Raw genomic sequence first — 25,719 nt, forward strand, 5'->3', positions numbered from 1 at the left:
GATAGCTAGACTCATGCATTTAAGTGTGCAATTAAGCTAAGTATCAAAAGCCAATTAAGTGAGGAGGTGACTTGAGGTGTTTAATTAAGCTTGTGTTAAAAACTGAGTCATACTATCTAGGGGTTAAAACCTAAGGAAGCATAGTGTGTACTCTAGGCACACTTCCTGGGTTGTGTATACAACATTGTAATACTAGTCAATCAACAAGTGTTAATGAAGTAAAGCAAAAATAGTGGGGGGATGGGGGATGGGGATTAACCATTAGGAGTTCAAAGCCTCAAAAGAAATAGATGTTAGAGTGCAAATGAATGGAGTCTTCCCTCCCTCTATAGACAAAGAGGGCTTAATTCAGGGAAAGGATGTAACCAGGAAGCAGAGAGGAACAGTTAAGCTGGGATGTGTCATGCAGAACAAGAGAGGCTGCAGAGAAAAGATCCTGATGCTGCGACTATGGAGTAAGCTGGCACGCTTTGGGGTGCTGCTGCTGTGAACCCCTCCAATGAAAGCTTCAGGTTGCATATATGTGCAAATAAACCATATATCATAAAGACACTATAGCCTCTGTTGTGCCTAATTTTGCAAACCACAAACCCTGGCTAAGCGCCAAGACCCTTGGAATCATGTGCACCGCTTGACACAGATTTGGGTGGCCTGTAACAATACACCCTTTGACTGAAGGAGAGAATTGCCTACTAATCCAGTCATACATTCAGGTATGTATCTCGTTCCTTAAAATAATGTGTGCGTTTATCCTGCTCCATAAATGAGAAGAATGTGTGTAAGTCTGCCTTAATGACATGTGTGTTTCTGTGTATGTATCTTAGTGAATGAATGTATGATTACACACAAAACAGGAAACTTGTGGCTCTCCAGGCGCTCCTGGGCTACAACTTCTCAGGGCTGTGGGTTTGAGCCCCACACGGGGCAAAAGAGTCCCGCATCCCCGTGGTCCCTTCCAACTCTATGATTCTATGAAAACTCCAACCATCTTTAGCCACTGGTCATTCTGGATGGGAGTTGGGAGTCTAACAACATCTGAAGGGCCACAGGTTCCCCAATCCTGGAACAGAGGGAGTGTCTAGCCTAACAAGAGGACATTTTGAAAGAACAAGTTGGCAGTGGCGCCAGGAGTCTCAGAAACCAGAACACAGCTTTAGCAATGTAAGTAGATCTGTACAGATGTACATAATTTATTTTGCTTGCTCAATATGGACTTACCTACTAAAATTAGAACAGTACATTTCTTGTCCCTAATGTCAGTCCAAACACTGTGTGTCTCAGCTTTCACCTCAGAAAACACCCGTTCTGCCCAGAAAGTTAATTCTTCCTGCTTTTGTTACATATGAAAAACTTCTAATACAGAAGCTCTAGCAGAATGTACAAATCAATGCTGCATTCTTCTCCACCAACAACAAAACACCCTCTGTCCTACATCCTGGCACTACAATCCCTGGAAGGCAAACAAACTCTTTGTGGCATGCTTAGTACCAACAGACCAATTCCCCCCCCCCCCCTTTGCCTGAGCAGAGATAAACAAACTCCAAACCAAAGTCATACATTAGATGAATAAAGAAAGCAAGGACTGTGCACAGCAGACATCAAAATGAATAATAGATCAGAAAATTGTTCTAGTGTCAAGGCAGCACTTCTGCATCCTACAGTCACTAAGACAGCTGGCCTAAAAGCAAGTAGGAGCCTTGATCCATGCATCACTACCACTCACGGTTGTTTTCCCAAGGCAGAGGTTTAGGATTGCAGCTCAGATTATGAAAGCTACAATAGGAGCACGTCTTATTTTGATATGAGCAGGTATGACAGGTTCTGAACGACGACACTCAATGTAGACGAAAGCATATGAGCAGTAAGACACAAATTAACTCTTGCAGAATGTGAATTTATATTCACATGAATGGAAAAATCACAGTGAGGAATTTCTTGCTGGAGAAACCCGAGTTATAGTCCATAAATTGAAGCACTTCACAAAGTTCTATCTCATGGCCTCACTTCAGTGTGACCACAGTATAGCTTGAAAGTAAAGCGAGGCACGTACCTTGAAATACTGCTACATTATTATGGCTTTTGTTGTTCAAATCTCATTTTGTATGATTGTTTATCTATCAGTCATGAGCTTCTCTGAGCTCCTGCCTGGAGGAAGGGCAGGATAAGAATCTTCAATGAATGAAGATGCAGCTAATACACACTTACTTTTTCATCTAAATCTGAACTGAACTGACAAATTACTCACTTTGAGAGCACAAAATATACAGGAATCTCCCATACACTTGTGTGTTGTAAGTTGTCGAAAACTACGTCGAAATATATCCAGATGCCAGAGAACCTGTAAAGCAAAGAAGAAGAATGTGATTTTTAAATTATCCATTTCAGAATGTCTTAGATAAGAATCTCTTGCTAAAATTAGACAGATAATAAATTCATCAACAGCATCTAAGTACCTTTGGGATAAAACTAATCTGGAGATTAACATTTTTTTAACCTTATCTATTTCTATCCCAATTTTTGAGTTAGTATCATAGAATTGTAGAGTTGGAAAGGAACCATGTGGGTCATCTAGTCCAAACCCCTGCAATGCAGGAATCTTTTGCCCAACATGGGGCTCAAACCCACAATCCTGAGATTGAGAGCCTCATGCTCTACCAGTCAATTTATCCCAGAGAATAAAAATTAAAAGAGTAAAAGATAAAAGATCCTGGTTAAGATCCAGGATTGAAAGAGGTATGCTTTATCAGAATAAACTAGGTGATATGAGTATTCCTAATATATTTCAAACACATACCTCACATTATTCAGCCACTTTATTTATATGAGCCTTTTGCCCACTTGTTCTGTCCTCAAGCCTTTTCTAATCTCTTTTAAGCAGGTCACAGTAAGTTACAGAGTTTACAGAGTTTTTAATTAACCATAGTTTCCCATTTCATGAGAACAAGGAAACTATGGTTATGGAATTCATAACAAGCTAGGATCATAAACCACGGCTTGAATTTGCTGTAAAATCCTGGTTTCTTCCAAACCTAGTAACCATAGTTTCCCAGTTTGGAAAGGAGAAGGAATCAGTGCCTTTTAGTTTCTTTTTAGTAAAGAAAACTAAGGTGTGATACGATAGAGTTGTATAAAATTATGCATGATGTGGGAAAAGCAACTAGACCAGTTCAGAGAGTATGGATCTACCACTGGCTACTAGTTTTGGCAGCAATGGAGCAGCAGCAAAATACTACACTATATATCCAGCCACTATTAGGAGTGTTCCTCTTCATGGTTCCAGCCAGCATGCAAAAGGAAGCTTGTAGAGCTTTTTAAAGTTGGCACCTTCCCCCCGCCCCCATCACCCTCTTAAAACCTTCTTCCTCCACCCAGTGCTACAAAGGTGACTCCCCATTTACACAGGGTTACGTTCCAGGCCCTGAGTGCGTAAGTGAAATGTATGTAAGTGGGCAGCACTCTGTTGAGTCCTTGTGGCTCACAAGACCATCCTTGGAGACCAAAGAGGATGCCCTCTTTGAGCTTTGGGGCGGGTCTTCTCGTGAGCTGGACACACAGTGGGCCTTTGTTAAGGCTCTTCAGCTGACATGCGGGAAAAGTGAATGTCAGGTGTTAGGTAGGGAGGCTGAACAGCCTCAACAAAACCCCACTGCGCCTCTGGCTTGTGTGGAGATGCTCTCCAAAGCCTGAAAAGAATGTCCTCCCCACGAACCAGTTCTGGGTTCCCAGCACTACATGCATGCATGGTCACGCACAAGTGGGGAGTTGCCTGTATATCAGCTATCAGTGTGGGTATATATTTATTTATTTGTGTGTGTGTTTAACTCTGACTTATACCCCCCACAGCGCCAATGCTCAAGTATGTCAACTTTCCTTCTCTTCCTTCATTCTCTGTTTTTAACTGATGCCTTCAACTTCCATGGCTCAACTGTCCTAAAACACAAACTTAATTGCTAGACTCATAGTCTTAGTTTGCCTGACTTTTTTCCTTTACCGCTTTTTTCTCTCCCCAGATGGAAATGAGAGTTGCCTATAGAAAATAATTAAAAATCCAGGATTTTAGAGGAGATGTAATTGTCAGCAGCATGTTCTTTCTCCACCTCCAGCCCAGAACAAAGTAGCAGCAAAGGCAGAAGTTAATCCCAGAAGCTTTTCTCCAAACAATTATATGGATTATGTAGAATATTCTTATATTCATGCTCACAACATTCCATAGGTCATGGAAGCTCAGGTTTCTTTCTTTCTTTTTCTTTTAGTGTACCAACTTATACTTCCACTTGCTGGGAGTCCCAAAGTGGCCCCATTTTGTTTCAAAATTGATAGAATGTTCACTATCAAAATGATCTTATTTTTAATATATTTAAATGCTAATTTGATTGTGTGAAAGTTTAATAACAATGCAAGGTATTAATGCCTGGACAATGTTGTCTCCATCTTCTTTTAATTAAAAAGCTTTAGTTATTGTCTGGATCTGAATTTCTTTACCAAGATAGTCAAATGTTTAATGGCTCAATAAATTCTTTTTTATATTAAAGCATCCCATAATATTGGATCTGGGGAGCAGTCAAATTAGGGTGGTCATATTGTATTTTATATAGGCTAGCATTATCTGCAGTAAGGGATAATCCTAAAAAAATAAAATATGGCTCTTAAAATAATAACTTTAATAAACTAATTTTATGCACAAGATGCTCCATTATAACAAGTCACAATACTGGTCCATTTAGCTCAGTATTGTCTACACTGCTTGGCAATGGATCTCCACGGTTTCTGATTGGAATCTCTAGATAGGACTAGTAAAGACGCCCATGTTGGGCAAAAGATCCCTGCATTGCAGGGGTTGGACTAGATGACCCACATGGTCCCTTCCACCTCTGCGATTCTGTGATACTAACTCAAACATTGGGATAGAGATAGATAAGGTTTTAAAAATGGGACCTTCGTCACGCAAGGCAGTTATGCTCTAACATTGAGCTACAGCCCTTCATAGCATCTAACCAATAAAGGCATAGGTAGGTAAACCGAGGGCTGGATCCGGCCCAATCACCTTCTAAATCCGACCCGCAGATGCTCCGGGAATCAGCACATTTTTACATGAGTAGAATGTGTGCTTTTATTTAAAATGCATCTCTGGGTTATTTGTGAGGCCTGCCTGGTGTTTTTACATGAGTAGAATGGGTGCTTTTATTTAAAATGCATTTCTGGGTTGTTTGTGGGGCATAGGAATTCGTTCATCCCCTCCCCCCAAAAAAATCATCCGGCCCCCCATAAGGTCTGAGGGACAGTGGACCGGCCCTCTGCTGAAAAAGTTTACTGACCCCTGAATTAAAGGCTTTTATCATTTCACTGACTAAGCCAAAGATTAAAGTTCTCTCTGCAGTTTATAACATAATAATGGTTCTATATTTTGGATATGACCAAATTCTAGGTCTGGTATAAGTTCTAACTACTAAAGTGTAGTTTATCTCCTCTTCACTGCCAGCTTACTGTTAGAAATAATTTTCATATTTAAAAGATAGGAAACCTAAATATAACAATTTAAAAATGTAGCTTGTTGTCCTGGATGTTTGCAGATAAAGCAACAGAAGTACAATGAGTGCCTCTTAATATGAGACAGTAAACCAACACTTCCTCTTCTAGCTTTTCCTCTGGTCTACTGATCAAGGACCATGAGCATAGCCAGTGGGCTGGGGGGCACTTGCCCCCTCCCATCAAGTAAATAAATAAAAATACTTAACTGACCATTTCTGTCGCAGATAGATCAGTTCTCCCCCCACCCCCAACATAAATCCTGGCTATGCCCATGTCAAGGACCTAGTTTTAAATAGGAGTGATCATATTTTCCAGGTGAAACCATTTCAGCTCCACTACTAAATAAAGTTTCGTCGGTTTCAAAGTGGCAACCATGCAAAAAAATAGGAATGGGCTGCCTCTATAAAAATAAGCAGATACATGTCCCGCTTCAGAGCAACTCCATTTAACACAGAGCTTAGACACAGATATACTCCAAAACCCTGCGGTTTTGCTATCAATGTCATTTAGTGAACCATCATGTGTATCCATGACACTGCCTGGAACTACTTGCTCAACAGTTTTCCATGCCTCTCTTAGTAAGGGAAAATCAAACGTGATATGCCACTATCCATAGAACTAAAGCAGCCAATAACAATAATCACACCTGCACAAAAATATTTCTGCATATTTTTGTCTCTAATCAAAAAGAATATGTCTTGCTCTCATAAAACTTAGTAATTCTATTGGTGTACTAGTACCAATAATCTCTGGTGTGAACAAAATCAGATGTATGTCTATCCTGGCTTTATTACCAAAGTTTCATAGTCCTGAGCAATTGGATCAAATGCTTTAGCAAATCTTTTCATAAAATTAGAATAATAGGTACCACTTAAACTTATTCTAAACATACTGTGTAATTAATCCAAAGGACTATTATAAATAATTGTCACAAGCTAATGGGGCATTTCCTGGCATTATAACATTCCAACTAATGCTTGCTAAAAAAAAATATTATTATTACTATTACACAATTTATATATTATGCACCCTACACCAGCAGGCCCTACGGTGGGTTACAACAATTTCAAAATTCAGAATTAAAAGCAGTGAAAACATACTACATTTACAAGAACAGGGTGTGCCCACGCCATTTATTCCCAAGCACAACTTTCACATGGGAGCCAATTTGAAAAGCCTACATAAAGATTGTGCAACAGAGTCTCACCTCAACCCAGTGTCAAATCCAAACCACTGCTAACAGCCTTGCAATTGTATATGATTTCGAAGTAACATTTGTTACCACTCTGAAATACATTTTAACCTCATAAAATAATTAAATGAATTTATACAAATCCGAGACAAGAAACAATAATTGTACCAGTGACTGGTACCTGAATTAAGAGGAAATAAATTCATAGAAGGGTTTGATAGTTTTTACGTTGTTGCTTTGCTGTTTAGGTGTTCTCACAGAAGCACCATAGCACAAAAAAATTAAGAGAAAAACTATGTATAAAAGATAGGCACACATTCTTTTAGATTTCTTACCTGCAATGCACTATTCAAGAAACAGCTGTTCTGTCCAGGCTCATTGCTGAGACCTTTACTAGGTGCTATAGATGTTGTATTACGTGGAGTGAACATTCCTTGCACAGTGCCCCGTCCCACTGAAAAATAATTCCTCTTCCAAGACATCTTTCACACTTCAGTCTTTATCATATGGAAGGTTTTATACCTGCATGTTATGTACGCAAAGTCCTTTCCTTGATTCAAAATCAGAAGTAGCTTGCATAACACCAAAACAAAATTCTGTCTCCAGATTTCTCATTTGTATTGCATCAAGGTATAGTAAACCATAATTTTCTTCAAATGCTGCTAATTTTGCTATATAAAACTACAGTCCATGTAGAGAAACACCTGTCATAACAGCTGAAAAGATGGAAGGCAAACTAAAAGAAGTCATAGTCTTTCAAGGAGCGTTGCGATTATGTGCCATCCTTTAGTATAAAAATAGTAACAATTCAGGTAACACTTTGCAAATAATAAAATTGCAAGTGTTCAAAATGGATACAAAACAAGCAAAAACAAAAACAACTTCCCTTTCTTATGAAATCTTCTCAGACTGATGAGCCAAATCCAACAGAGAAAAGATCCAGTAAAGAAAAGCCAACCCCCTCACTGCTTCTTGTCAGTAGTTTCTTGCTGGAATACTGATTCAGGCAAACTGGCTCTTTAGAAGCTGAGCAAAAGGAGAGATTCAAGAATAATGTTCTTTAATCCGAGCAGAAAAAGGTCTTCCTGAAGTTCTTTTAACGTCCTGCGTAGAACTTGAGCAGTTTCTTCTAGTGTTCCTTCTCTTGCAAATGGAATGCCTAGCTGTGCCAGAGAGAGAGAGAGAGAGAGAGAGAGAGAGAGAGAGAGGAGAGAGAGAAAAATAATCAAAGGCTTGCATCACTTAATTACTCACTTGGTTTTGTTCTCTTCTGCCAAGATTAGCATTGCCTCACCTCCTACCAGAAACTCGGGACCAGAGTCAAAACAAAGCAAAACAAAATCCCAACCAGAATCTAACCATTGCAGCTAAGAAGCATTACCATGGTCAGGTTTAGAGATACTCCTAGAACAGAAAACTTGCATATTTTAAGACATTACACATAGCTTTTTACAATGAGACTATAGCAGGCATAGGCAAACTCCGGCCCTCCAGACGTTTTGAGACTACAATTCCTATCATCCCTGACCACTGGTCCTGTCAGCCAGGGATGATGGGAATTGTAGCTCCAAAACATCTGGAAGGCCGGAGTTTGCCTATGGCTGGGCTTTAGTATCTCTTGCTACACACATGCGCAGAGAAATCTCAAAGTAGCCAGTTATTTACCTAGCTCTATTCTGGATAAAGAATTACAAATGACAGTTTTCTATTCAGTATTTTAGATATGGTTCCTAAATCACTGTTGAACATGGAAGAGATGGCAGACAGAAATTTCAGTTCATTATGATGAAGATTAAGATTCTTTCAAAGGTTTGTTTTTTTATTTCCCAGTGTCGCTTGTTACCTAGGTGTTTTTAATTCAGGCAGCACATTCTTCCAGGTGTGCAAAAAATCAGCAAATAAAAGCGAAAAACCCATGAAGAAAATAATCTGTTTGCGGAACTAAACGGTGGAGGTGGAGAGAGGAGAGAAAACTTCCTCCCTGTTAGGGAATTCTTAATTCAAGCAGGATAAACAGTCAGAACACTTGGGATATCAGCTTGCATAGGGTTAGACCGCAGCAGAGAGGACAGGCTATGGACAACCTACAGCTGTTTACCACTACTGTCTCGTGTCTTGGCTTACACACGGGAGTGAGCACCTGAACTACACACTAAGAGGAGAGTTCTACTATAGAGTCTCTTGCTGTTCACATGGGTGTGTGTATGTTAAAAAGCCTTTTGCCAGTGTCTTACTTTCTGTTGATACAGGATAAAAGTGTTGGTAGAACAAAATGGCGTGTCCATTAGTTTTTCAGATGGGGGCTATTGTTGGGGACCAAATGAAAAGCATTTGGAGACTGCCTTTCCTTCCCGGACCTCCATTATATACCATGTTTCTTATTAGAATATAATGAACACAGTCCAGAAAAAAATACAAATGTGTGTTCCAATGCAAGCTTCAGTCATCCTAATGGGTATTTTGCTCTTTCATTATCTGAAGATCAGATTCTACAAAATATTAATTAAGTCTCCACATCCCTATGAAGTAAGAAAGCATAATTCAGATTTTGCAGAAGAATTATTCCTTTAGTGCCCTAACTATTCATCTATGCTCCTTTAGGGGATGCAAGTGCAAAGAATAAGAACAAACCAGTTCTCCAACATTCCTAAACACTGAATAATATCCAAGACCTATTCCAATAATGCCAGTCCCAGTCTTTGCTCAAACTCAAAAGCCAATCCAGAAGCACTTAATGCAATGAATTCAGTGACAACTACTCATTTATATAGCCTTAAAATATAGCCACATTATCTGTAACTATATGAATTAATTCTATTGTGGCAAAAGAAAAAAAATAGGATTACACTGTGGATTCCAAACTAATTATTTCAGTTTGACAGAAGCAAAACAAATTCCTTTATTGCAAAGTATATATAAGAGCAGCAGAATACGAAAGAGATTATATCCAATGGTGACTTTGCCTTACAGGTAAATATTTATATTTACGCCAAGTCAGAGTACCTAAATTTGCAAAAATAAAAACACACACCCCCCAAAAAAAATGTCTACTGCCATATCCAATTCTATTTCAGAGGGTCTTCTCAATCTTTAAGAACATCTTTTTGTTTTTTTTTTTATAAAATTTTTTATTGCGTTCCTTTTCATAGGTTCACAAATTAGTTTACATAGCAACATACAAGAAACATTTTTTTTTTATATATAAAGAAAAATAAAAAAAGAAAAAAAAAATTGAATATGTTACACATCATGTTTCATAAATTTACTTTCTTTTGGACCTCCCCACATCTTCCCAACATTGCATTCATTGTTCTAACCTGATCAGCAATTTGTTACCTTGTTTCACAACTTATTGTATCTTTGACTTTATTATGTTACCAATTTCGAAAGTTTGTAGTTTACTTTTGGTACCTTCACAATAAACATAATATATTGTTTCAAATTTGTTTCCTTTTCTTTTTTATCTACGCTTATTTTATCCTTTGCTTAAATAGGTTGCGGAAGCGTGACGTTTCCTAATCATGCACAATCTTAACATTCAAACAACTTATAATATTTTTGCAAATAATCCTTGAATTTTTTCCAGTCCTCCTCTATTGTTTCTTCGGTCAGATCTCGAATTCTGCCAGTCATTTCTGCCAGCTCCATGTAGTCCAACAACTGTGTCTGCCAGTCCTCCAGTGTGGGTAAATCTGGTGTCTTCCAGTACTTTGCGATAAGAATCCTTGCTGCTGTTGTCGCATACATAAACAGAGTTCTGTCCTTCTTTGGCACCTTCCGGTCCACCATGCCCAGCAGAAAGGCCTCTGGTTTCTTAAGAAAGGTATATTTAAATACCTTTTTCAACTCATTGTATATCATTTCCCAGAAGGCCTTTACTTTCGGGCAGGTCCACCAGAGGTGAAAGAATGTCCCTTCTTCCTCCTTACATTTCCAACACTTATTATCAGACAGGTGGTATATTTTAGCCAACTTGACTGGGGTCATGTACCACCGGTATACCATTTTCATAATGTTCTCTTTCAAGGCACTACATGCCGTGAATTTCATACCGGTGTTCCATAACCTTTCCCAGTCCTCAGACATAATGTTATGTCCTACATCCTGTGCCCATTTTATCATAGCCGATTTAACTGTCTCATCCTGTGTATTCCATTTAAGCAGCAAGTTATACATTCTCGAAAGTACCTTAGTTTTGGATTCTAATAACTCCGTCTCTAGTTTCGATTTCTCCACCTGGAAACCAACTTTTTTATCCATTTTGAAAACCTCTTGCATTTGAGCATAATGTAGCCAGTCTCGCACCTTATTTTTTAATTTGTCTTGGCTTTGGAGCTTCCAGTTGTCTCCAACTCTTTCAATTAATTCCCAATATTTTGGCCAGTAGGCCTCCATATTGGGCCTTTTTTTGGAAACTTTGGCTTCCACTGGTGATAACCACCTCGGGGTTTTACTTTCTAGTAAATCCTTGTACTTCATCCATACAGCAAATATTGATTTTCTGACAATATGGTTTTTGAACAATTTATGAACCTTTGCCTTGTCATACCACAAGTATGCATGCCAACCATAAACATTGTCAAACCCTTCCAGGTCTAGGACATCAGTGTTTTCCAACAAGAACCAATCCTTCAACCAGCAGAAGGCTGCAGCTTCATAGTACAACCTTAAATCCGGCAGGGCAAACCCCCCTCTTTCTTTTGAATCAGTTAGTATTTTAAATTTTATTCGGGGCTTTTTGCCCTGCCAGACAAACTTAGATATATCCTTCTGCCACTTTCCAAAACATTCCATTCTGTCCACGACCTGTAGGGTTTGAAATAAAAATAACATTTTTGGCAAAACACACATCTTTATAGCTGCGATTCGGCCTGACAAGGTAAGTTTCAATCTTGCCCATATATCCAAATCCTTTTTGATTTCCAACCAGCATTTTTCATAATTATCTTTAAATAAATTTAAATTTTTGGTGGACAAAAATACCCCCAGGTACTTCACTTTTTTCACCACACTTAACTCTGTTTCTTTCTGATACCCCTCTGTCTCTGTAGGTGTCAGATTTTTAACCAAAACCTTGGTTTTTTGTTTATTAAGCTTGAATCCCGCCACCCGACCAAACTCCGAGATAAGTTCAAGAACTTTTTTTGTGCTAGATTCTGGCTCCTGTAATGTCAAGACTAGGTCATCTGCGAAAGCTTTCAGTTTGTATTGTTTCGCTCCGACCACTATACCCTGCACCAACCGGTCCTCTCTGATCATATTCAGCAATACCTCCAGGACAGAAATAAATAACAGAGGAGACAGGGGGCACCCCTGTCGTGTCCCTTTTTCAATTTTGAGTTCCTCCGACACCACATTGTTCACTATCAGTTTGGCTTTTTGTTCTGAGTAGATTGCTTCTACTCCATTTTCAAACCCCCTTCCCACTCCCATCCCTTTCAGGTTTTTCTTCATAAACCTCCAAGAAATGTTGTCAAATGCTTTCTCCGCATCAATAAAAATTAATGCGGCCCTTGTGTTCCTAATTCTCAAAAGCTCCAATATGTCAATAATGTTCCTGGTATTGTCCGACATATGTCTGCTAGGGAGAAAACCTGCTTGGTCCTTATGAATTACTTCATTTAATACTTTTTTAAATCTATTTGCTAAAATGTCTGCAAATATTTTGTAATCCACATTCAGGAGTGAGATGGGACGATAATTCTTAAGCTGGGTCTTTTCCATTTCCGACTTTGGAATCAATGTGATGAATGCTTCTTTCCACGTTTCCGGTGCCCTCTTCCCCTCCATAATCTGGTTGCAAACCTCCAATAATGGTTGTATCAAAAAGTCCTTCAAAGTCTTATAATATTTGGAGGTGAGCCCGTCCGGGCCTGGAGATTTGCCGAGTTGCATATTTCGAATGGCACCTTCAATTTCCTGTTGGGTTATTTTACTGTTGAGAATTACTCTTTGGTCTTGACTTATTTTAGTTAGACCATTTATTCTCAAAAATTGGTCTATTTCCGATTCTTGCTGAGGCCCCTGTGCATAAAGATCTTTAAAGTATCTGTGGAAGCACTTCCTTATTTCTTCTGGTTTCTGCACTATTTTTCCTTGAATCTCTAAATTTGTAACTGTATTTAACTTTTGTCTTTTTTTCAACTGCCAAGCTAACAATTTTCCACATTTATTTGCTGATTCAAACGATCTCTGCTTCATTTGTTTAATTTTCCATTCAATTTCTTGATTAATCAATTTCGAATATTGTGCTTGGTGGAATTTGATTTCTCTTAATACCTCTTTTGATTTTGGTTTGGTCCTCAGCTTTTTCTCTCCTTCACTTATTTTCTCTAAGATTTTTTCCTTTTTTCCATTCCAAAATTTTCTTTTTATTGTGTTCTGTTGTATCAGAAACCCTCTCATTACAGCTTTACTTGCGTCCCAGACTGTTCTCTTCTCGACCGTAGTGTTCAAATTTATTTCAAAATAGTCCTTTAAAGTTTTTTGGGCCTTCTTAACGATCTCTTGATCTCTTAGCAAGGTGTCATTCATCCTCCATCTAAAGGATCCGGTTGGGATAAGTCTCAATTCCATTTTTAAGGCATTATGGTCGGAGCAGGTTTTTGGGCAGATTTCCACCTTTCTTGTTTTAGGTGCCAGCCCTCTAGATATCCAAATTTGGTCGATTCGTGTCCATGACAAATGGGCCTCAGAAAAGAAGGTTCCTTCTTTACCCAAGGGGTTCCTTGTCCTCCAGATGTCAATCAAGTCCATATTGTCTGTCATTTCAAAAAACGTTTTGGGGAGTCTGCCGTCTGTTGTTAAATTTTGATTTTGGGATTTATCCATATTTGTTGAGACCACCCCATTCATGTCTCCCATCACGATAATATTAGAATAGTCCAGGTAGTCGAGCAGTGTCTCATGCAGCTTCTTATAAAATTCTGATTTTCCATCATTTGGTGCATAAATTCCTAGTATCAGAATCTTCTCCCCTTGTGTTTGAATTTCAATTGCGAGAATTCTTCCATGGTCATCTTTGAATAAGAATTTTGGTGTCAGATTCTCCTTTGCATATATTACAACGCCTCTCTTTTTAACTTTGTCTGATGAGATAAATTCTTGGCCTAATCTTTTATTGATTAATACTTTCCTGTGGAGCCTGGTCACATGTGTTTCTTGAAGACATATTAAGTCCAATTGTTCTTTTTTTAGGATATGAAATATCCTCCTTCTTTTTTCCGGAGAATTCCCGCCATTTATATTCCAACTAAGTAGCTGCAGGGACATCCTGTTCTAGTTGAGATGTTCTTAAGATGAGGTGTCTTCCTTTTGCTCCGATCCCGAGGGGGCAGGCGTTGGCCCGCTTCCAGGCAGAATTGGTGTTGGTAAAGGTGGAAGCCAATCTGCTCCTTTTTGGAGATCTTCACCGTGATCGTGAAGGAACTTTTGGTTGTCTTCAGGTGTTCTAATTTTAACCTTCCTTTCTTTGTATGTAAAGGATAATCCTTGTGGGAACTCCCACCTGTAGGGAATTGCGTTGTGTCTCAGTAATTTTGCTAGTTCTGTATAGGTGGCTCTAAGGTCCAACAGCTGTCTTGGGATATCTCTATAAATTTCCACCCTTTTGTCTTGTATTTGAATTGCTTTTTTGAAATGGAGGCCTAGGATCTTGTCTCTCTCTTCCCTTGATCTTAGAATTATCAAACAGTCCCTGGATCTGTCTTTCCTTACCAGTCTTCCCAATCTGTATGCCGAGACAATTTTAAAGTCTGTATCTTCTGTTATGCCCCAGAACTTTGAAAATTCTTGTGTCAGATATCCAATCAAGTCTCCTTGCTCAAGTTCTGGAATGCCTCTCAATTTGATGTTGTTCTCACGATTTTTCAATTCCACCATTGACAGGTAGGTTTGTTGTTCACCCACCTGTTTGTGCAGAGGCTTGACTTCTCCTTTTATTTCTTCAACTTCTTTTTGTAAGGCTCCCACTTTTTGAATTGCTTCTCCAGCTAGTTCACGGTTTTCCGCTGTTGCTCCTTGCAAGTTCTCTATTGCTTGCGTATGCTGGGAAACTTGATCAGTCAATTTTTGTATCGAAGAAGTCGCTTTGTCTATTTTCAGAGACTGGTCATCCACCTTCTGGTTTAAGCTTGATAACTGCTCCAATATTTGTTTTAATAGTGTGTCTGACCCACCTGCTGCCATATCTTCCTCAGTGGGCTTCTCTGTTATTTCAGCTTGCTCCCTCTGTGTCACCAGTACAGCTGGAACCGACGATCGACGTCCTTGGGTCAGTGTTGTTTGTACAAATTGTACTGGTTTTCTTTCCTTTTCTTTTTCTTTTTCCTTGGCCTCTTTAGTTTCCTTAGCTTTAGATGCTCTTGTTCTCCCTGCACCACTCATTACACATCTGTCAGTGTTCAAGGTCAAATTGTCTATTGTTCCATGGGAAAGACAGAACCAGTTATAAACAATCAGTAGAATGAAAGCCAAAACAAAGATCAGTTCCCAGGATTTTATAATCCGAAAGCCCTGTAGGGGGAGTGCCACCAAGTTTCAAAGACAAAGAAGGAAGTATTCCGCCATTAAAGTTCCAAGTTGTTTCTGCTCAGTAAATCCAATAATCCAACAGTCCCTTCACCGGCCAAAAAATTCCCCAAAGCACCTCTTAAAGTTCAGCAAAGTTCCATCAACGGTGCTTGCAACAAAGTCTCATACAGTCTTTTCTGCTCAAATGTATCAGTTGCACTCCAAAAAAGTTTTTGCAACTGTTTCCGCAGTTATCGCAACCTCTCTCCCCGGCAGTCCGACGTCTGACTCTTTAGAAGTACAAACCAAAAGAGGCAGGAAATAGGAGGAAAGTCCACATTTACAGCTTAATTTAGTCAATATCCATTCCTTCCTTCCGTAAAATAAAGAATAGATCTAGTAGCGCAAGAAAGTTAAAACTTCCCAAAGTCCCGTTTCAAGCGCTTCCGCTTCTTAAGACTTTGCTTTGATCTTGTCAGCAATGTCGGGAGACGGACTTCCCTTTTCTCATCTCCCGATTTCAGCCAAATCCAACAAATTCTTTACCAAATTTAAGTCCCTTTACTCACGGGTATGTTGCTTGCAGTTTAGTGTTGGTTTTAGGAAGAAAGGTCAGCGCTCATCTGCAACAGCCGCGCGGCTTCACTTCCGCGGAAAGAGCGATGAACTCACAGCACCGCTACCCCTCCTTCACTCCGGGTCTCCTTACGGGGTCCCTTCTGTGTTTTCAGGGCAGCTTCTGGTGCCCGCCGAGTCCCACGGCCACGGGCTCACTCTACCCGTGGTTTATCTTAATGGGTCGTCGCTATGCCGCAGCGAACGACCCTTTTCCGCGGAGCCCCTCTTCAGAGAACGAAGAGGACCGCCATTACAGTTTCGCGCCGCCTCCGGAAGTCGCCTTTAAGAACATCTTTTTGAAAGTGTATGTGTACAGAAATCCATTCTCACCTTCACCTATATGAAGCTACTCCACATGTAAATCAAAGTTTGGGGGGCATTAGTAAAAAAAAGGACTCTTGAATACAGTGTCAATCAGCCAACTAAAAGTCCAATTAAACAACACTGATCTAAACTGAAGCCACAAATGAGAGATGAGAGTAAACAAGTTTCTTAAATAACATCTCTCGGAAGGAAGATGTCTGTATCTGGGGCATATGTGAGTACTTATCCTAGTACCCTAGAGTCACTAGGCAAGTCAATTTAAAAAAAAATTAAATGGTGCCTTAAGCATCCAAGATTTACCACTGGGACAACAATGAATTGCTAACTGCTGCCACTTACTGAATTAACAGAGCAGTAAGATTCAAAATATTTTGAGGAGCAAGCTTCTGACAAGGGTACTGAGTCACCTTTCTGCCAGCTTCTCAAATCTCTTCCCACTCAGTTTCCTAGAAGTTACACACCTCTGCAATAGCATGGCTGAGAGAGGCCAAGGAAATATGTGGGGCAAGCTATAGCGGTTTAGACTCTATCCAGATCAGATTACTTCAACAAAAAAGGATGTTTCTTAATCAGAGCACAAAGAATATAATGTTACAGGTCTTCTGAAAAAAACAACCAACAAACAATTGTTTCAAACTCCTAAAGTTTCTAAACTTGTCCTATCTGGTATAATAAACAAGTAGTTCCTTTCTTATGTGGTACAGAAGACCCATTGAAACAGAAATTAAAATATCTTGTTCTGTCCTATTAGCACAACACAAACAAGCTCCTGATCAAAGCCCAGTGCAATTGAAGGATAAACCCTACCCCCTTTTTCTAAACCTGCAGTCAGGCTGGGAAGCCAGGGGTTGTTTGGGTTGCTGAGGTGCTCCAAGCTTTCTTGGATATTTCTAACCGGGTTAGATAATTTAACAATTATTTCATAAACAACAAAGTGACCCAGTTAATATGTACCAGGTTAAGTCTATGAAACAAGGGTAGGATTTAGCCAGCCAATTATCAGATGATGCATGTAAGCATTTAATCTTTCACTGTGAAAATTAACATTAATGCTCCTTTAAAACCCCATCTACTATGTGCTGCTGCCTAGAGACAAAACAGCAAATGGAAAAAGCTAGACAGTTTTGTTCTCCATCTCTCATAATGTGCTTGTTTGGCATTCCACTTGCTTGTAACACGATAACAGGATGCCACTTTTGCTGTTGTGGTGCAGAACCAGAGTGAATTACTTTTCAATCAAGAACATGGTGCAAGATTACTTTAAAAGGGCACCTACCAAGCAATAGCACATAGTGGGGGGGATGATACTTAACAATGCAATCCTAATTACTAACAACTCAAAAGGAAGTCCTATTAAATTCAATGGGGCTAAAGAAACAAGTAGGAACTCACACCAAGAAACTATGTGATACTCCAAAGCAATCTATCTCTCCTTTCATTTAAATGTTATATATGTGGGTACAAATGCCCATTTTTATGTCATGTAGTAAAGTATTCCTTATTGCTTGGAAGCCTGATATGGACTAACTCAGATGAGCATTTGTCTTATGGCTTGTTTCTGTTAGATTTTCCCTTGCAAATATAAATGTATTTTAAAAGCCACATTTGAATTTGATAAAATCACTCTTGATTAGGGTTCATTCACACTCTCATGGGAAACAATAGCGAACCCTGTCCCCAAAAAAATGATGAGAATATGGCAAGACTCAAGATCAGAGGCATGGCAGCCAAAGCAGAGCTGTTTGCTGTGGAAGAAAGCAACCCTAACTGGACAGCTGCTACAACAAACCATTTTCTGCTGTGTTTGGAACAGCAATAGACAAGTGGTATGACAAGGAAGAGGAAAATTGGGGAGAGCGCTTGAAGGCAGAATTTTAGGACTATAGCCTTTGGAAAGCATATTAAGACAGAGATGAGGAACCTGTTTCCCTTTAGAGGTTGTTCGACTCTAGCTTCCATCAGCCCCTGCCAACATTGCAAATGGTGAGGGATAATGGGAGTAGATCTCAGCATCGGGAGGTTACAGGCTCCCCAACTAGCATCAAGTCAAGGGGTCTCCAAATGGTCCCACCAGTTCATGCCAGTAAGTGCATTTTTATTATTATAACAATATACAACAGAAATACGAGTATAGACATAAAAATAATGAAAAAGAATAAAGTCTGTTCTTGTTCTTACTGCAGGGTGCATTGTGGAGATCTATCATGTCAATATCATGTCCATGGAATCTACAGTGGTGCCTCGCAAGACGAAAAGAATCCGTTCTGTGATTCTCTTCGTCTAGTGGTTTTTTCGTCTTGTGAAGCAAGCCCATTGACGGATTAGCGGATTAGCGCTATTAGCGGCTTTTAGCGGCTTATCGGCTGATCGGATCAGCTGATAAGCGGCTTAGCGGCTTAGAAAAGGGGGGGAGGGGAAAAAACCAGCAGGAACTCGCAAGACATTGTCGTCTTGCGAAGCAAGCCCATAGGAAATTCGTTTTGCGAAGCACCTCCAAAACAGAAAACTCTTTCGTCTAGCGAGTTTTCCGTCTTACGAGGCATTCGTCTTGCGGGGCACCACTGTATGTCCTCAAAGATATTGACAATTCATCCCAGAAGTTTATATGGAAAATTGGACACACTTAACTATTGTTCCAAAGTTTCATATACTTACAATGAACAGGTGTTGCATTGTCCAATGTACTGGTATAAGAAATAAATAAATGCTTGCTATGTTGCTAAAAGCAATTGGGGGGGGGGTTGTAATAATGTGCCCACACAACTTACAATTTGAACTAATGTTTCCCAAATTCTCTCTCTTGCAATATTATAAATGAATCTAATGCCCCAGCATGACACAGCATCATGTGGAAAATGTTAATTATCTAGTAAACAAAACATGTTTTGAAAAATATTTTGTGTGTTAAGAAGCAGAACAGATGTATGTCAAACAACATAATGACATAAACAAATCTGTGCAGTTTTGTATTCTCAGGCTGGATGAAGCTACAAATGTAGCACTTCATTTTAATTTTTGTAGCCAATCAATAAAAAACATCTAGTTTCAATTAATTTAAAAAATAAGACTCAATGTGATTAAAACCTATAATATAAATTAAATTAACAATCAGTTAAATTTTAAGGTTCCATTTGTTTCCTTGCTGAAAGCTCTTAAGGAGGTCTTAATATTTAATGGCATTAAGGAAAGGGCTAGTCTTTCATTCAACTGCATTAAAATTCATTCTCTGAGAAATCTGTAAGAAGTCTTCTATCTATTGGGCCCTTGGGCAAGAAGCTATCCCCCTTTACATTCAGAAGTCAGGGCCATTTGCCACCATGTGAAAGATCCCAAGAGAAGGAGGAAGACCTGAGCCTGTTCCAGCTGATCTCTCCCCATTGGACCCATGTACCACCAACTGCCCTGTGGTAATAATCCCAATGATTTTTTATACAGTGGTGCCTCGCAAGACGAAATTAATCCATTCCGCGAGTCTCTTCGTCTAGCGGTTTTTTCGTCTTGCAAAGCAACCCTATTAGCGGCTTAGCGGCTATTAAAGGCTTAGCGGCTATTAAAGGCTTAGCGGATTAGCCGCTAAAAGGCTATTAGCGGCTTAGCGGCTTAGAAAAAGGGGGGGAGCGGGAAAAAATCGGAACATTTCATCTAGCGGGTTTTCCGTCTTGCGAGGCATTCGTCTTGCGGGGCACCACTGTATATTGCTGCTGTTAACGTATTTTAACGTTACTTTTACACCGCCCTGGAAGGATTTGCATCCTGAAAGGTAGAACAGTAATAATAAATTACCAAGCATGAGGATTTCTGATAATATCCAGTCATAAAAGAAGAAGAAGTGTGAGGGCTTTCAATTAAAAATGCACTTTGTTTTTAAGGTAACTGATATAGACAAAAGTGATTATAAAATTGGGAGCACAATTTATTAAAATAAAGCAAAAGGTTATGCAGCTAATATGGAACCCTTATTGGAGGGGGTATAAGGAACTTTATCCTCAAAATGCCTTGCAAATAAGTCACAGAGGACTAATTGATGACTGCAGGGAATCATCCGGGGCTATGAACCAGTATGAAAAGTTATGTTGCACAGCATACTTTAGACCAGGCTTCCTCAACCTTGGCCCTCCAGATGTTTTTTGCCTACAACTCCCATGATCCCTAGCTAGCAGGGCCAGTGGTCAGGGATGATGGGAATTGTAGTCTCAAAACATCTGGAGGGCCGAGGTTGAGGAAGCCTGCTTTAGACACAATACAGCAACAGGACCACTTTTCTGTCCAGATTGCTTTAAAACTGCCAGGTTCATTCTGGGTTCTCTACCTCCTGTGCTCTAGCTATTGTTTCGCTTGCTTAATTTCTAGCAGCTGTGCAGTAAACCACAGTCCCAGAGAGAATACTTGTGCCACTTGACTAGGTCAATTCAGCATCTTTAAACTTCTTGAGCAAGAGAGCTTGCCAGGTCAGTTGGAAACTCCAGTGGGAGTTTGGAATCCTCCTGAATGCAGCAAGCCTCTGGGGGAGAGAAATTTTAGCTGGCCCCTTATCTTTGCAAATGTTTTTTCCATTCCTAAGAGTTCCATTCCAACCCACTGTTACAACTATCCATCACAAAAGGTTTGTGATTGGTGTCTTCCACTCACAAACTGTCCCTTTTCTTGACTGCTACAGAATTCCATATTGATATATTACCAGCAACTTGCATAGGGCCAGAAACACAGTGGGACATCCCATAGTTGTCACAGTAGCCACAAGCATCCAGGACTAACACTCAGGGCATTTCCAACACTGGGTCCAGGACCATTTCTGTGAGCTCAATTACAGCCAAACAGAAATCTCTATTCTGTCCCAAGAACACTAGATACATAGACACAATAAAGCTGCTCTGCTAGACTAAGTGTCTGATGAGTGAGATGATACCCTTGTGGACCATGTCTGTTCCAGCTCCCTGCCCAGCCTCCATATGTTGATACAGTACATTATTTCACTAGATTGCTGTTTTTCCTTCAGAGAGCTCAGTGTGTGGTTTCCCTGCCCAATTTATCCTTGCAACAACCTTGTGTGGTAGGTAAGGCTGTGAGATGGTGACTGGCCCAAGGTCACATTTTGAGCAATATAGATGAATGGGAATTTGAACCTGGGTCCTCTGGGTCCTAGTTGGATACTCCGGCCACTGTACAAGCCAAGTCTCAGTATCATATGACTGGTTAGCTTCTTTCTTTAGGATCTAATCCTGCAAGATGTATGTTTTATGGGAGAGAAAGGACACAACATTAACTTGAATGAATTGAATGAATCATACAGAGAGTGGGTAGATAACAAGGAACCAAGGATTCCATGGTCTAGAAGGAAGACCAAAAGCAGGGACAGATGCTATTTGGCTAGATCTTATTCTCTAGCTGGTTAGCCTACCCTCCCTGATCAGCTAAATGGCTCCTAGGAGGCCACCGGGACATTGCTGCTGCTGTGAGTGTGGAAGGAAGACCGCTCCCTGCTTGCAAGGCCCATTTTCACATGGCCTAGGGTGCAGGACCCACACTTACTCTGAGTATGTCAAAAATGTTTTTAAAAGTTTTTAAATGTTTAAAATACTTGTTAATTTATGGTGTTTTAAATGTTGTTTTTTGCGCTTTGTGGGTGGGATGGACATTTGTCGGGGCTGGGGATTAGTTTAGTTTTAGTATAAATGTAACTCTCATTATTTCAATTAGTATTGTCTTGTTGGTTTGCTGTACAGTTTTATTTTGTTTAAAGGGGAAAGGGTATGAGTCATGGGGGTGCAGAGATTGTGTGAATGAACTTACTGCTTAGCTTATATTTTTAGTTGCTATTTTGTTAATGTTTTTAATACCATTTTATAGATTCTAAATGCCGCATTGATTTGTTAATTACACGACTTGCTGTAATTGTGAAGTTTATTTTTTAGTTGCTGTTTTGTTAATTTTTTAAAAAATTGAAACTGTTTTATTGATAATTTGTTAATTATTTTATATGATGTATGCTGTATTTGCAATATGCTATTATGTTTTATTTTGTTATGGTTATTGATTGGTTGTAAGCCACTTTGAGATTCATTTGAATGAATGAATGAATGAATGAATGAATGAATCAATCAATCAATCAATCAATCATGTCCCACACCCCTAGCACAGCCAGTTGTGGCTGCAGTCCCTGTCATGCCCCCTCAGTCCTCTGGCCAGGAGCTACATCCACAGTTTGCTCACCCACCCAAAATGAACTGTGCCAGTTAAGGACTATGCTAAGTGAGTTTTATAGATTTCCAACAAATCCCTTTGCCTTATAATCCATATATGTGACTTGACGCACACCAAGTAGCTTGGCTCATTTTGTTGTGTTATCTGTTCTGCAGAGAAATTCTTCCCTGCTTTCTTGAAAAGTTGTAGTCTGGATTGCACAGTGATCTAGGGGAACTTGCATTCACAGCACTGCTTGTTGCACAGAACTTGTATGTACATGCAACAGGTGTACTGCTCAGATGAGCAGAGCATTTTCTGCAAGCCCTGCCCCTAGGCATGAGAAGTTTCAACCCTAAGGCCCCATCCAGGTGCCATAATGTTTTATGTCAAGAGCTGTCAACACTACTCACTTTCCCATGGGACAGTCAACTTATTTTTTTCACACCAATCTCAGTAAAAAGAGTATGTGCACACACCCCTAGAATATATGAGAAGCAGGCTTATAAAAATGGGAGTGTGCTGTTAAGAGTAATTCAAAGGCTGCATCATCTTGAAATCTAGTAAATGTCTGTGGGTTGGTGTTTGTTTTATATCTTGTCTAATGCAACACTGGGAAATGTGGAAGGCATGAAACACACTATTGCAAATGGGCACTACCTGTGAAATGGTCATACAGTGAGAAATAACACTCAAATTCAGGTTAATACAGGCAAAATGGACAAAGTAGGATAAAGGCAACAGAGACCACAGAACTCCTGTGAATCCTTTTGAGCAATTTTCTGCTTTGTAGAAGTTTAATCAAACATCTAACAAAAGTCAGGCAATTTTGAAGAGACAGTACGGGCTTAAAAGGCACTTTAGCTCACATAAGCACCTGCAGGGGCATCACAAGCCCTCAACATGCTTCAGTTTTCCTGACAAGCAGCTATGAATTCTTCTCTAATTACTCCTACTTGTAAAATATTTGTTCCTCTGATGCCATGGAGAGTGCAGTGACTGACTGACTACTTCCTCCCTAGGAAAGAGATCTGAGGAAAACTCTGGGACAGCCTCAAATTACTACACTGAACACATCTGATTCTCCTAATAGGGAATCTGTTCTAATACACGAAGAGCACTCGAATGTCCAACTGGTCAATTGCGATGTACTGGTAGATCCCCAGGAGGTTTTGGTAGATCGCTGGATCCCTTTCCTTAGTGTAGGTAAAACAGAATCCGACCCTGTCCTGTCACTCCACCCTCCATTGTTCCACGATCTGCAGTACAGAAGATGGAGTTTACTCAGCAACCTGTTGATGAGTGGCTGTTCCACTTTCTCCCTTGAGGTTAGGCTTTCCCCCTCCCTAAAAAAAAGCTTAACAACTATTTGACCTAACCCCCCCAAAAGGGGGTAGATCACTGCCAGTTTTTAATTCTGTGAGTAGATCGCAGTCTCTTGGGAGTTGGTCACCCCTGGTATAGAAGTTAAGTACCGTATTTTTTGCTCTGTAAGACGCACCAGACCACAAGACGCACCTAGTTTTTGGAGGAGGAAAACAAGGAAAAAATATTCTGAATTTCAGAAGCCAGAACAGCAAGAGGGATCGCTGTGCAGTGAAAGCAGCAATCCCTCTTGCTGTTCTGGCTTCTGGGATAGCTGCGCAGCCTGCATTCGCTCCATAAGATGCACACACATTTCCCCTTACTTTTTAGGAGAGAAAAAGTGAGTCTTATAGAGCAAAAAATACGGTATTTGCTACTGAATAACCAGGCAAAAGAGAATGGTCTCTTTAATTCAAACAGAAGCTCAAGTTATGCTTAAGCCCTGGAAATACTACAAGAACATGGAGCATTCTCACACAAGCTATCCACTTTACCTCTTCCCTGCTATGAGAAAGGAAGAAAGGAAGAAAGAAGAAAAGGAGAGGGGGAGAGGTCAGAAAAGTATGATGAATATTCTATAGAAAAGCCCAAAGCATCAAGCACCAAATGTTCTCTCTTTAAACTGCTACTTAAAACAGTTCCATAACTGACCAACTATCACTTATTATCTAGGGACAGTTCATAAGTTTTGAAAGTATCGGGTAGATGTCTGTATTTCATGTAATGCCACAGCATGCAAGGACCTCATCCAAACCTGTCAAGGTTCTTCTGGGGAGGCCATTCTCTTGGTCCTGCCACTCTCCCAGGCATGCTTGGTAGGGATGCAACAGAGGGCCTTCTCAGAGGCTGCTTTCAGACTTTGGCATTCCCTTTCTGGAGAAGTTTGACTGACTCCCTCCTTCTCATTTTTCTGCTGGCAGGTGAGAACTTTCTCATTCCAACAGGCTTTTGGGAAATCTGCTTTTAATGAAAGGGTGCCTAGCTGGTTTTATTGTAATTATTTGTATAATTTTAATAGATCTTTAGATAGAGATGATAGATGATAGATAGATAGATAGATTTCTATTAATTTATCATCACCATCATCACTGCTTTTAGTTGTTCTTATTTTATCTGCAAGCTGCCTGTTATGGAAAGGGCAGGATATAAATAAATATAGAATAATGAGGTTTCGGTTAGCGGAAGGATGACTTCTTGAGCAATGAAACTTCTCTCTTCTACCTACAGACCTGTTCTGAGTTGAGGAAAGCCCCATAACAGATTGGAGGGGGGAGAGAGGGGAAGTTCTATTGCACAAAAGGAAGTCTTTGTGCTAATGGTTGAATACAACCCAAAGAAAGAAAAGGCCACACACTGCAGGGTCTTGTAATAGCCCCTACCTCGCCATACGATGTACAAACTGTAAAGAAATGTGAGTATGTCCCTTACACACCAGAAGGGAGAGGTAGTCTATTGGCATATATCCACTAATGCTTGCAACGTGATGTATTTTTACTAGAGTAAATATTGAGAAAGACCGGAAAAAAAGCAGCACAACTATTGACACTGCAAAGCTTTTTATAAAAAGCTAAATAAGAATGGATAAATATTTAATAGTGCAGCAGGAACTGAAGAGGCAGAAGTGTTGCTGAATATTTTCCATGTATTTATTTATTTATTTAGAAGATTTATGCCCCAACTTTCAATCAAATTATTCTCACAGTGGCTTACAAGCAACAGGCTGTGATAACAGGAAGAGAATTTAATTTAATTCTTTATTTACGGCTATTAGCCCATAAACAGGAAGAGAAAAATTCCATGCACATGAACATGCGCACACGTACACACATGAAGCCTTTCCCCCCGTGCCTGACAGAAGGTGCCAGGGTACACTTCTCTTCTGTTCTCAATCTTTGAAGGGTCCCTGTGCAAGATGACTGCTGCCCCCCCCCTTGTAGTACCCAAGTCACTCTGGTGTCCTGTTTCCTCTCTCCGCCCACCAGCAAAGCAACCTTAATTGC

At 39.9% G+C, this 25,719-nt stretch overlaps 1 protein-coding gene across 13 annotated transcripts in view; it reads right to left on the reverse strand.

Moving 5' to 3' along the window:
• The window catches only part of USP54 (ubiquitin specific peptidase 54), a 100,759-nt gene that overhangs the window by 43,885 nt on the left and 31,155 nt on the right, over positions 1–25,719 (reverse strand). For 11 of the 13 annotated variants that reach the window (XR_014525896.1, XR_014525897.1, XM_083502348.1 and 8 more), the window contains 2 exons: positions 7,057–7,884; positions 2,246–2,338 (listed from right to left, as the gene is read on the reverse strand). Coding sequence is in view for 11 of the 13 variants with exons in the window: in XM_083502348.1 (XP_083358474.1) it covers positions 2,246–2,338; positions 7,057–7,203 (240 nt within the window). In the remaining 2 variants the exon portion in view is untranslated. The remainder of the gene's footprint in view (positions 1–2,245; positions 2,339–7,056; positions 7,885–25,719) is intronic. The other 2 variants (XM_083502349.1, XM_083502344.1) reach the window with 1 other exon arrangement.

Source organism: Podarcis liolepis, assembly GCF_965112155.1.
Source record: "Podarcis liolepis genome assembly, chromosome: 5".
In the NCBI taxonomy this organism is placed as follows: Eukaryota; Metazoa; Chordata; class Lepidosauria; order Squamata; family Lacertidae; genus Podarcis; species Podarcis liolepis.